This window comes from Canis lupus, chromosome 22 (assembly GCF_048164855.1).
Source record: "Canis lupus baileyi chromosome 22, mCanLup2.hap1, whole genome shotgun sequence".
Lineage (NCBI taxonomy): Eukaryota > Metazoa > Chordata > Mammalia > Carnivora > Canidae > Canis > Canis lupus.
The window spans coordinates 19,844,986-19,859,062 of record NC_132859.1 but is presented as its reverse complement, the minus strand read 5'-3'; the positions used below and the strand labels follow the sequence as shown (position 1 = coordinate 19,859,062).

The window sequence follows — 14,077 nt, the reverse complement described above, 5'->3', positions numbered from 1 at the left end:
ACAGACATACAAACCAACAGAACAGAATCAAGAGACCAGAAGTAAACTCTCATATATACTGTCAGTATTTGAATATTGGCCAAGAATATTCCATGAGGAAATGCTAAGTCTCTTCAATAAAGGATTTTCAGAAATGGGATCACTACCAGGAAAAGAATGCAATGAGACTCATATATTTGACCAGTCACAAAAATTAACACAAAATAGATTAAAGACTTAAAGACTTGAAGCCATAAAACTCTTAAAAGAAAACATAAGGGGCACCTGGGTGGTTTAGTTAGTTAAGCACCCGCCTTTGGCTCAGGACATGATCTCAGGGTCCTGGGATCAAGCCCCACATCAGGCTCTAGAGCAGGGAGCCTGCTTCTGCTTCTCCCTCTGCCCCCTCCCCTGCTTGGCTCTCTCTCCCTCTCTCTCAAATAAAATCTTTAAAAAATTTGTTTTAATCTTAAAAAAAGAAAACATAGGGATCCCTGGGTGGCGCAGCGGTTTGGCGCCTGCCTTTGGCCCAGGGCGCGATCCTGGAGACCCGGGATCGAATCCCACGTCGGGCTCCCGGTGCATGGAGCCTGCTTCTCCCTCTGCCTGTGTCTCTGCCTCTCTCTCTCTCTGTGACTATCATAAATAAATAAAAAAATTTAAAAAAAAAAAAAAAAAAAAAAAAAAAAAAAAAAAAAGAAAACATAGGGAAAATGCTCCTTCATACTGATCTTGGCAACAATTTTATGGATATGACACCAAAAGCACAAACAACAAAAGCAAAAATTAACAAGTAGGACATCAAAGTAAAAGGCTTCTGCACAGCAAAAGAAAATCAACAAAAATGAAAAGGCAACCTACTGAATAAGGGAAAATATTTGCAAATCATATATCTGAAAAGGGGTTAGTATCAAAAATAGAGAGTTCTTACAACTCAATAACTACTACAACAAAAATCTAAAATGGTAATTCTGAGATGAAAAATGTGTTAACCTTATTGTGATAAATATTTCACAATATATGCATGTATCAAGTTATATTGTACACCTTAAACTTACAAAGCATTACATGACGATTTTATCAATAAGGCTAGAAAAAAATTTTATTGAACAGAGGATCTCAAAAGACATTTTTCCAAAGAAAATGGTCAACAAGTGTATGAAAAGATATGCAACATCATTAATTATCAGGGAGATGTAAATCAAAACCAAAAACTATCACCTCAACCTGTTAGAATGCCTATCATCAAAAAGACAAGAAATTAAGTGTTGGCAAGAATGTGAAGAAAAGGGAACTCTTGTGCACCATTGGTAGGAATGTAAATTGATACTATGACTATGGAAAACAGTAGGGAAGTTCCTCAAAAATTAAAAACAGAATTATCATATGATCCAACAGTCCCACTTTTGGATCTATATCAAAGGAAATCATCAACAAAACTAAAAGACAACCTGCTAAATGAGAGAAGATATTTGCAAATGACCTATCTGATAAAGGGCTAGTAACCAAAATATATAAAGAACTGGAACAATTCACCCCCAAAACAACCCAAACAAAAAATGAGAAGACATTAACAGACATATCTCCAAAGAAGACACACAGATGGCTAACAGACACATGAAAAGAAACTCAAAAAAAAAAAAAAAAAAAAAAAAGAAACTCAACATCACTCATCATCAAGGAAAAGCATATCAACTATAATGAAATATCACCTCACGCCTGTCAAAATGGCTGAAATCAAAAACACAAGAAACAAGGGTTGGCAAGGTTGTGGAGATAAAGGAACCCTCATGCACTCACTGTTGGAAGGAATGCAAACTGGTGCAGCCACTATGGAAAACAGTAAGGAGGTTCCTCAAAAAAATTTTTTTAAATACCCTATGATCCAGTAATCATACTACCAAAGAATACCAAAACACTAATTCAAAGGGATACATGCACTCCTATGTTTATTTTTTTTATTTTTATTTTTTTTAAAGGAGATCTTTTTTTTTTTTTTTTTAATTTTTATTTATTTATGATAGTCACAGAGAGAGAGAGAGGCAGAGACATAGGCAGAGGGACAAGCAGGCTCCATGCACCAGGAGCCTGATGTGGGATTCGATCCCGGGTCTCCAGGATCGCGCCCTGGGCCAAAGTCAGGCGCCAAACCGCTGCGCCACCCAGGGATCCCCACTCCTATGTTTATTGCAGCATTATCTATAATAGCCAAATTATGGAAGCAGCCCAAGTGTCCATGATTGATGAATGGATAAACAAGATGTGATACACATAACACACAGGAATGTTATTCAGCCATAAAAAAGAATGGAATCTTGCTATTTGCAACAACATGGGTAGAGTTAGAGTATAATGCTAAGTGAAATAAGCCAGAGAAAGACAAATAATGTGATTTCACTCATATGTGGAATTTAAGAAACAAATCAACAAAGGGAAAAAAAGACAAACCAAAAAAACAGACTGTAAACTATAAGGAACAGATAGTTACCAGAGGGGATGCGGGTGGGAGATGGGTGAAATAGGTGAAGGGGATTAAGTGCACTTATCTTGAAGAGCACTGAGTAATTGCTGGAGTCACTATATTATACACCTGAAACTAAGATACTACTGTATATCAACTACACTAGAATTAAAAATTTTTAAAAAGGAATGAAATCAGGATCTCAAAGGATATTTGCACTCCCCTGTTCACTACAGTACTATTTACAAAAGCCAAAATACAAAAACAATCTAAGTGTCCAAAAAACAGATGAATGGATAAAGAAAATGCAACACACATACAATATTCAGTCGTGGCAAAGAAGGAAATCCGCCATTTTTTTTTTTTTTTTAAGATTTTTAATTTATTTATTCATGAGAGACACAGGGAGAGAGAGAGGCAGAGACACAGAGGGAGAAGCAGGCTCCATGCAGGGAGCCCAACGTGGGACTGGATCCCGGGTCTCCAGGTTCACACCCTGGGCTGAAGGCGGCACTAAACTGCTGAGCCACCGGGGCTGCCCTATCTTTAGTGTCTTTCATCAAAGTTTTATAGTTTTCAACGTATAGATCTTTCACCTCCTTTGTTAAATTCATTTGTAATATTTTGTTATGTTTGATGCTTTTGTGAATGGACTGGCTTTTTTAGGTATTTTATTAGTGTATAGAAATGCTACTGATTTCAGTGTTTTTTTGTTTTTTTGTTTTTTTGTATGTTTTCTCATTAGTTACGCCAGATGATAAAATATAAAGTGAAATAACAAACTGTGTCATCAATCTGTAAATAAAGAGACCAGGGGAACAGAATTGAGAAATAGATGTGAATATGCTTGGATATTTAGTTTCTGATGAAATGGATATTATTCTATTCAGGGTCACCCATAATGTCAGTTTTTTGTATCAAAAACGTCAAAGGTTCCAGCATTACTAAAACCAGTTGACATTTCTCAGTCATCATCTTACTTGACCTTTCAACTTTTGACCTACTGATCACTCCTTCCTTTGAAACTTTGAAGCACCATCATTTTGGTTTTCTTCCTCTAGCTCTTCTCTCCTTCCTTGGGTGATTTTCTTATCCCATCTCAAGACTTTAAATATCCATCTATGGGCTGACAGCTCTCAAATCTGTGTCTTTGGGATGGAACACTCCTGAACTCTAGGATTACACATTCAGTTGCCTACCAGTGTTTCCATTTGGACGTTAGTAGGTTTCGGTCTCTTACATGCCTTTTCTAGAGTGCTTTCCTGTAAGCCTTTCCCATCTCAATAAATGGTAAGTCCAGACTTCCAGTGGCTCGGGTAAAAACATTGCACTATTTTAACTGCCCTTTTTTGTCACATGTTAAATTCAGTTCCATATCATATTCACTCTACTTTAGGATGTAATCTAAAATCAAATTGCTGCATACTTCTTACTACTTAACACTGCTACCATTTTGATCCAAGCATCCCACCTGGATAATTGCAGTATCCTGACTGGTCTCCCTGATTCTGTCTTTGCCTCCTCTCATTTAATTTAGAAATTTTGAAGCACTGTTAATTGTCTCATACTCAAGGAAGTATGTAAAATATGTACAGTTTGGCAAAAATTAAGTGCAAATCTGTGTAAATAACATTGTGTTCAAGAAATGGCCTCCAGGAGCCCTGCTCCCATTACCTTTCCCAATCACTATTGCCTTCATTCATCCTATCCAGAATATTTTATGATCTCAACTTTTATGGTATTATTTGTATTTGCTTTGCTTTACAGTTAAAAGCTATGATTTAGTGTCACCTATTTTGACCCTTAATGTAAGGAAAAATCCTATAATATTTATTCTTTTGTTCATTTTTTTTGTGCATGGCTGTGACTCATTATGTTTTTAAGATTTATCCATGTTCTTTGTAAATACAGTTCATTCATTTTAATAGCTCTGTAGTAAATTATCTTAACACATTCATCCATTCTACCACCATTTGTGTTTAAAGATTTTTGTCATTGCTATTGATGCTGTTCTAAGCGTTTTTATACCTTTACCTTTGTTTTAGGTTCTGAGGGTAAGGGCATAGTTATGTCATAGGAGGTACATATCTTCAGCTTTTTTAAAAATTTTTTTTATGATAGTCACAGAGAGAGAGAGAGAGAGAGGCAGAGACACAGGCAGAGGGAGAAGCAGGCTCCATGCACCGGGAGCCCGACATGGGATTCGATCCCGGGTCTCCAGGATCGCGCCCTGGGCCAAAGGCAGGCGCCAAACCACTGCGCCACCCAGGGATCCCATATCTTCAGCTTTTTTAAATAATGCTTAACTGTTCATTAAAGAGGTTGCAGCAATTTACACTTCTTTTTGCAGTGCATGACAACTTCACTTGTTTCACATCCTTGCCAGCACTTTTTAAAATATAATTTAATTATGCCAATTCACATGTGATATGGTTTCTTATTGCATTTCCATGACTAATGAGGTTTGGCACCTTTTCATATGTTTCTTGTTTTGTGGTATGCCTGTTTATCTATATTGCCCATTTTAAAAATAGTGGTTTTTTCCCCTTGTTTTTAGGAGTTCTTTGTATATTCTGGCTATCAGTTGGATGTTGCACCTGTCTTCTCCCACACTGTGATTTGCAGTTTTCCTCCTCTTAGTGCTACCTTTTGCACAGAGTTTTTGAAAACTCTTTATTTTGAAATCTCCAATTTGCAGAGTTCTTAACCATTTGTGAGTGGATTATGTATATCATGTCTCTTTACACTTAATGCTTCAGGGTATATTTCTTAAGAATTCAGGTGTTTTTTTACACAGTCAGTTGTTAAATTCAAGAAGTTTAGCAATGATGTAGTACTTTAAAAAAAGTGGTAGTAAAATGTACAAAAAAAGTTTGAAATGGTAAATTGCAGTTGTAGTTCTGTGGCGTTAGGTACTTTTACATTTTTGTGCAACCATCACCACCATCTATCTCCAGAACTTTTTCATGTATCCCAGCTGACACTATGTACTTATTAAACACTAGCTTACCATTCCCCACTACTCCTAGCACTGTTCTGTCTCTATGAATTTGTGGAATCATACACTATTTGTCCATTTGTGACTGGCTTATTTCAGTTAGCATAATGTTTTCAGAGTTCACCCATGTTGTAATATGTGTCAGGATTGCCTTCCTTTTTAATGCTGATTAATATCCTTTGTATGTATATACCGCATTACATATCTATTCATCTGTCAGTGAACACTTGAGCTGTTTTCACCTTTGGCTATTGCAAATAATACTACAACAAATATAGTGCACAAGTATCTATTTGTTTTTTTTTTTTTTTTTTTTTTTCCCGTGGGGAGGTTTTCCGGTGAGGACCGGAAAACCTGCTAGACAAATTCTAAAAGAGCTGTAACACTCCAAGTATCTATTTGAATCTCTGTTTTAGTTTGTTAAGGCATACACCTAGGAGTGGAATTACTGGGTCAAATGTTACTTCTCTTTAATATTTTTAGGAAGCATCCTACTGTTTTCCTATACTATTTTCCACAGTGGCTGCTCCATCTTACATTTCTCCCAGCAATCCCAGAACAAGGGTTCTGGTTTCTCTATATCATCATCAACACTTATTATTTTGAGTATCTTGAGAATAGCCATCCTAATGGATGTGAAGTAGTAGTTCATCTTAGTTTTCATTTATATTTCCCAAATAACTAGGGATGTTGGGTGTCTTTTTATACTCTTTTTTTTAAATAAAATAATTTTTATTGGTGTTCAATTTACCAACATACAGAATAACACCCAGTGCTCATCCTGTCAAGTGTCCCCCTCAGTGCCCATCACCCACTCACCCCCAACCCCTGCCCTCCTCCCCTTCCACCACCCCCAGTTCGTTTCCCAGAGTTAGGAGTCTTTATGTTCTGTCTCCCTTTCTGATATTTCCCAGACATTTCTTCTCCCTTCCCCTATATTCCCTTTCACTATTATTTATATTCCCCAAATGAATGAGAACATACACTGTTTGTGCTTCTCCGATTGACTTACTTCACTCAGCATAATACCCTCCAGTTCCATCCACTTTGAAGCAAATGGTGGGTATTTGTCGTTTCTAATCGCTGAGTAATATTCCATTGTATACATAAACCACATCTTCTTTATCCATTCATCTTTCGAAGGACACTGAGGCTCCTTCCACAGTTTGGCTATTGTGGACATTGCTGCTATAAACATCGGGGTGCAGGTGTCCCAACGTTTCATTGAATCTGAATTCTGAACCTCCACGTGTTTGAAGTCCTTCCAAACTTCTTGTTGTGATTTAGTTCTAGTTTCAAGGCATTATGGTCTGAGAACATGCAGGGGACGATCCCAATCTTTTGGTATCGGTTCAGACCCGATTTGTGACCCAGTATGTGGTCTATTCTGGAGAAAGTTCCATATGCACTTGAGAAGAATGTGTATTCAGTTGAGTTTGGATGTAAAGTTCTGTAGATATCTGTGAAATCCATCTGGTCCAGTGTATCATTTAATGCTCTCGTTTCTTTGGAGATGTTGTGCTTAGAAGACCTATCGAGGGTAGAAAGAGCTAGATTGAAGTCACCAAGTATACGTGTATTATTATCTAAGTATTTCTTCACTTTGGTTATTAATTGGTTTAAATATTTGGCAGCTCCCACATTCGGGGCATATATATTGAGGATTGTTAAGTCCTCTTGTTGGATAGATCCTTTAAGTTTGAGATAGTGTCCCTCTTCATCTCTCACTACAGTCTTCGGGGTAAATTCTAGTTTATCTGATATAAGGATATAAGGATGGCTACCCCTGCTTTCTTTTGAGGACCATTCGAATGGTAAATGGTTCTCCAACCTTTTATTTTCAGGTTGTAGGTGTTCTTCTGTCTAAAATGAGTCTCTTGTAGACAGCAAATAGATGGGTCCTGCTTTTTTATCCAGTCTGAAACCCTGCGCCTTTTGATGGGGTCATTAAGCCCGTACACGTTCAGAGTTATTATCGACAGATACGAGTTTAGTGTCATCATGATATCTATTCAGTCCTTGTTTTTGTGGACTGTTTCACTGAACTTCTTCTTAAAGGGGAATTTTAAGAGTCCCCCTTAAAATTTCTTGTAGAGCTGGTTTGGAGGTCACATATTCTTTCAGTTCCTGCCTGTCTTGGAAGCTCTTTATCTCTCCTTCCATTTTGAATGAGAGCCTTGCTGGATAAAGTATTCTTGGTTGCATGTTCTTCTCATTTAGGACCTTGAATATATCCTGCCAGCCCTTTCTGGCCTGCCAGGTCTCTGTGGAGAGGTCTGCTGTTACCCTAATACTCCTCCCCATAAAAGTCAGGGATTTCTTGTCTCTTGCTGCTTTAAGGATCTTCTCTTTATCTTTGGAATTTGCAAGCTTCACTATTAAATGTCGAGGTGTTGAACGGTTTTTATTGATTTTAGGGGGGGATCTCTCTATTTCCTGGATCTGAATGCCTGTTTCCCTTCCCAGATTAGGAAAGTTTTCAGCTAGGATTTGTTCAAATACATATTCTGGCCCTCTGTCTCTTTCGGCGCCCTCGGGAACCCCAATTAAACGTATGTTTTTCTTCCTCAGGCTGTTATTTCCCTTAATCTTCATGATCTTTTAATTGTCTTTTTTCCTCAGTTTCCCTCTTTGCTATCAACTTGTCTTCTATGTCACTCACTCGTCCTTCCACCTCGTTAACCCTCGTCGTTAGGACTTCTAGTTTGGATTGCATCTCATTCAATTGATTTTTAATTTCTGCCTGATTGGATCTAAATTCTGCAGTCATGAAGTCTCTTGAGTCCTTTATGCTTTTTTCTAGAGCCACCAGTAGGTGTATAATAGTGCTTCTGAACTGGCTTTCTGACATTGAATTGTAATCCAGATTTTGTAATTCTGTGGGAGAGAGGACTGTTTCTGATTCTTTCTTTTGAGGTGAGGTTTTCCTTCTAGTCATTTTGCTCAGTGCAGAGTGGCCAAAAACAAGTTGTATTGGGAAAAGGAGAAAAAGAGAGAGAAGGAAAGAAAAGAGAAAAAGATAAAAGAAAAAAGAAAAGAAGGAAAAAAGAGAAGAAAAAGAGAAAGAAAAAGAAAGAAAGGTGAGAAAAAGGGTGGGGGAAGCAATCAGAAATCAAAAAGAAAGAAAAAAAAAGGAGGAGGAAAAAAAAAAACGGGGGAGTATCTTCTGATTCTGTATACTTTAAGTCCCTTGACTTCCCCTGGAACTTGGCCGTCTAGCTGGTCTTCTGGGGGAGGGGCCTGTTGTGCTGATTTTCAGGTGTGAGCACTTGGGTGAGCTGCTCTGCCCCCTGCCTGGTGCAGGGTTCAGTGGGGGTTGTTTACCCCGTGAGGCCCCAGGAGGAACAACCCCAGTGGCGGGGCCAGCTCTGCAGCCCTGGATTCAGCTCCCGCAGTAGCTCTGGAGGTCTCCGTCTGCAGGACCTGGAGGCTCCGGGGCGGGGCCGCTGATCTGCTCAGCTCGGGGCAGGAGCGTCCTTGCTCTCCTGGGCCCTCCCGGCCTCTGCCTGTCCCGGGGGGAGGCTGGATCCTGGGCTGTGTCCCAGCGCACTGTACTCCGGGTCAGCGCTGTTGGATTCGCGCTCCCGCCCCGCAGCCCCCTCCGCGGAGCCGCCGCTCGAGCCACTCCGAGCTGCTCCCGCCCCGCAGCCCCCTCCCCGGAGCCGCCCCCCGAGCCCCTCCAAGCTGCTCCGGGTCCCGCCGTGCGCGCTGCAGCCCTTAGGGAGCTCGGTGCACTCTCCCGGGGCGCAGTTGCTCTGGTAGTGTCCCAGGGAGCCCGAGGGCATCCCCCGGGCTCCAACTCCCTGCGAGCCCCTTTCCGCCCGGGAAGGTTGGTGCAGGTCCTGAATCTCCGGGTCGGAGCTTTCCTGTCCTGGGGACACTCGCCCCGGCCTCAGCCCGGCTCCTCGTGGGGCTCCTCCCCCTTGGAGGCCTTTTGTTTCTTTATTTCTTTTTCCCCGTCTTCCTACCTTGATAGAAGAGCGAACTCTTCTCACTGTAGCATTCCAGCTGGGCTCTCTTTAAATCTCAGGCCGAAATTTGTAGATTTTCAGGATAATTTGAAGGTTATCTAGGTAATTTGGTGGGGACAGGTGATTTGGGGACCCTACTCTTCTGCCATCTTGCCCCTCCTCCACCCATCTTGCCCCTCCTCCACCTCTTTTTATACTCTTTTTTTTAACTTTTATTTATTTATGATAGGCACACAGTGAGAGAGAGAGAGGCAGAGACACAGGCAGAGGAAGAAGCAGGCTCCATGCAGGGAGCCCACTTAGCCAGTGAGGAGTCTTTTAAGCTGGCTTCTGTGCCCTTTTGATGGGAGAACCAAAGTGAAATGTATACTTTATGGGTAGTGTGTCTTAGTTAAACTTTTTTCAACCCCCAAAGTCATGAAGATCATTTCTATTTTATAAAAGCTTTATTATTTTAATTTTACCTTTCACTAGGGGTGGTGGAAGGGGAGGAGGGCGGGGGTGTGGGTGAATGGGTCACGGGCACTGAGGGGGGCACTTGACGGGATGAGCACTGGGTGTTATTCTGTATGTTGGTAAATTGAACACCAATAAAAAATTCATTTATTAAAAAAATAATTTTACCTTTCTACACTTACGTTTAAATCTTGTTGGAATTGAAGTTTATACATAGTATGAAATAGAAGCTAGTTTCTTTTCTTTTCTTTTCTTTTTTTCAAGAAAGTTACCTAGTTGACCTAGAGCCTTTTAGTGAAAAAAAAAAAAAATTCTTTCCTACTCTGTAATGCCACCTATATCATGAATCAAGTATATATCAAGAATGTTTTACTGAGCTCTTTTGGTCTGTTCACTTATCCTTGCACCAGCGCCACACCGTCTTCATTACAGTGGCTGTATGATGAATGCTGATGGCTGGTATAGCAAGTTGTCCCTCTTTATTCTTCAAGTGGTATGAGATATTCTTGGCTCTTTGCATTTCTACATTTTTTACAACTTTGAGTTAGAATTCTATGATGAACTGCACATATTTAAGTTGTGCAGTTTGAGTTTTGACACATACATACAAATGTGTCATGACCCATTTGTCATGAAGCCATGACCACAGTCAAGATAATGAACATAGGCACCACCCCCAAAAGTTTCCTCATATATCTTTGTAATCCATCCTTCCCTCTCAGCCCTGTCTCTAGGTAAACATTCATCTGCTTTCTATCACAATAAACTAATTTACATTTTCTAGAGTGTTATCTACACAGAATCATTCAAAATGACACTATATAAAACACATACAAAAAGTGTATACTTTTTTTTTTTTTTCCTTTTCCATTGGGTGTGGAATGGGTGGATGCTGGCTCCTTTACTTTGAGATAATTATTCTGAGATTCACTTGTTGATGGACATTGGGTTGTTTTCCAGTTTTTGAATATTATGGATAATGCTATTGTGAACATTTATGAGTCTGGATTTGGAAGAAAGACCTTTCTAGCTAGACCTTTCTAGCAGGATTCCAAGCCAAGGACCCATAAAATTGACTGCTAAAACACATATATTAGTCTAAGGACTAATTTCTTCACCACACAAAAATAAATATCCAATAGAAAAATGGGCAAAGAAAATGAACAGTGAGCTGCCAGAGATGACTATAGTAAGATGTTGGCTGCAGAATTGCTTGTTTAGCAAAATACTGAAAATAATCTTAATGCCTATCAGTATGTGACAGTTAAATGATTATATATGACCTACTTATACAGAACGGTCTTCAAGAAGTTTCAGAGCAATGCATGTAGGACACTGCATTAGAAAGAAAATAAGAGGACAGATGTATGTATTAATGCTCACATATGTGTGGATCTCTTGCAAGGAGAGAAATTGACAGTGGTTGCCTTTGGGGAGGGAAATTGGAGGCCTAGAAATAAGGGCTTGGATAGATACTTATGTTCTACTGTCTCTCCTATTTTAAAATTTTTTATGATACGCCTTTATCTTTAAATTACAAACTTAAAAAAATAAAAACTAAAAATTAAAAGTCTGTCACACTCTTAAAACACTGAAGTATTGATTGTTATGGTCTCCAAACGGCTTAATTTAAGGTGGCTGGTTAATTTTAGGTAAACTATATTTACTGTGTCAGTGACTCACTTTCCCTGTTTATAAATGGGAGTGATAATAGTACTGAGGCTTACTGACACAATCCCATGAAGTAATTTAGAAAAATGCTTGGTGTACAGCAAGCTCTGAATAAGGGCCACCATAATTAAGGTGTTTACAGACGGATGACCCTGAAACATTAGGCACACTGCACATAATTTTGCTGAGGTAGAACCATGCAAGGAAGATTTTCTTAGTAGTGAGTCAGGGAAACCTTGGGTCTTTAGTTTGGATAGGTATCTTTGAGCAGCATCCTAACCTGCTTCTGTTACCACATCACTAACTTCTCTGCATTTGTCTTGGCTGTGTCAACTCTAAGATGCTCTGAGATTGATCCATCTGGAATTCTGATTTCAGGATACTTCTTACCTGTTCATCACCGGCCCAGATGTCGTGAAATCTGTCACCAATGAGGATGTTACTCAGGAGGAGCTTGGTGGTGCCAGAACGCATACCACCATGTCAGGTTAGAGTCCTTCAGGCTCACCTTACTATTTTTATTATTTTTTTATTTTTTTGAAAATTTTATTTATTCATGAGAGACACAGAGAGAGATTGGCAGAGACACAGGCAGAGGGAGAAGCAGGCTCCAATGCAGGGAGCCCAACGCAGGACTCGTTCCCAGGTTTCCAGGATCATGCCCTGGGCCGAAGGCAGTGCTAAACCACTGAGCCTCCCAGGCTGCCCTCACCTTACTATTTTTAAACTCTGAGACCTGGACACTGCCAAAGAGAATGGCAATCTTTTATTAATATCACTTAATTGGCTGAATTTGAGAGGACAGTAATATGGAATATTTACTACAAATGTAATAAGATAGATTTAGTAGCTCAAATTTGTTAAAACAAAAATAGGCTACTACTAAAGTCTCAATGTTCTTTAAATTTTTAAAACCAACTGAAATGATAGTTACAAGAGGTATGATTTATATACACACACACACTCTTTTGAACCTTTAAAAATATGCTATACTGTGACTTTTTTTTAAAGATTTTTTAAGATGGGCTTAATCTCAGGACCCTCAGGATCATGACCTGAGCCAAAGGCAGACACTTAACGTACTGAGTCACCCAGGTGCCCCTGTGAGTTTCTTTTAATCCAAAGTTGAGGTATGTCTTAGATGGCAGTATTAGCAATTGCCATTGGCCAGGTACAGTCATAATATGATGGTCATGGCCCACATTTTCACAAACTTGGTTACAGCTCTTCTTTGAGGTTATGTGCCACACATGCAAAGTTCAGAATGTATAAAGATTATTCTGTACTTTGGACTGAAACAAAGATTATTGTTTTTTTTTTTTTTAAATATTTTTTTACTTATTCATGAGAGATACAAAGAGAGAGGGGCAGAGACAGAGGCAGAGGGAGAAGCAGGCTCCCTGTGGGGAGCCTGATGTGGAACTCAATTCCAGGACCTTGGGATCACACCCTGAGCCAAAGAGATGCACAACCACTGAGCCACCCAAGCATCCCAAGGTTATTGTTTATATAGAGAGGCACAGAAATGGGAATAGGGCGTGAATTGACATTAATGAAGACCTTTGTTATTAGAGGAATGATGAGAATTCCATATATTTTTGGAAAGAGACACCAGATTGTGAAAGGATTGACTGTGATAGAATAAACAGTGTAACTGAAGGCAAGAGAAATTGCCTCTCTGAAATTGAAAGATTTTAATTGATTTATACACTGATTTTATATACTTCAGTGTACTGTGATTAAGACATTGAGTCATCACTTAGTTCTCAGCATTTTTTTCTTAGTCACACCTCCATTATATGTGTGAAATCTTCCAATTGATGCAATATCTTTTTGTTTTTGTCTTTTTAGAGATAGAGGGAGAGGAAGAGAGGGAGTCTAAAGCAGGCTCCACACCCAGTGCGGAGCCTGACTCAGCACTTCATCTCGTGACCCTGAGGTCATGACCTGAGCCAAAATCAAGGGTTGGATGCTTAACTGACAGAGCCACCCAGGCGCCCCAGTTTTTTTATTTTTTTTTTAAATCAGGGGTCTTGACCCCACCCAACCCACAAAAGTTGTTCATTTTCACCTTGGGTTGGCATCAGCTTTAACTCATTCCTTGCTCTCAGCTCCATCTCTAGCATACAGCTAGAATAAGAACTCTTCTCATTGCTGACTCCACCACAGTTGGTCCTCACACTCTTATCTCATGGTTTAATTAGCAGCAGTTTTTCTTTTTACTGGAATCTAAAATAATACTGAATATTTGTGACATCTGATGTATTTAGCTCTCCAGAGCAAGACCTAAATGATGCTCTATACATATTTTTCCTTGTTCTTAAAACAGCTTTATTGATATATAATTTATAAGTTATACATGTGATATACTCAGAGTATATAATTCAATGATTTTACGTATTCAGTGTTTTTCAGTTACCACCACAATTTTAGAACCTTTTCATCACTCCCAAGAAGCCCTGCATACATTAGCACCATTTCCCCCAAATAGTCCACCTGTAGCCAGTGATCTTCCTTCTGTTTTCTGTGGATTTGTCTATT

General features: G+C 39.4%; 1 protein-coding gene and 1 non-coding gene across 2 annotated transcripts in view; one reads left to right on the top strand and one right to left on the bottom strand.

Moving 5' to 3' along the window:
• Nucleotides 1–14,077, top strand: part of PCCB (propionyl-CoA carboxylase subunit beta) — a 92,951-nt gene that overhangs the window by 19,539 nt on the left and 59,335 nt on the right. Inside the window, exon 7 of the mRNA XM_072792620.1 lies at nt 11,915–12,023. Coding sequence (XP_072648721.1) covers nt 11,915–12,023 — 109 coding nt within the window. The remainder of the gene's footprint in view (nt 1–11,914; nt 12,024–14,077) is intronic.
• Nucleotides 5,765–5,826, bottom strand: LOC140614572 (U7 small nuclear RNA). The gene has a single exon (XR_012015406.1). It is a non-coding gene; the product is annotated as a U7 small nuclear RNA (small nuclear RNA).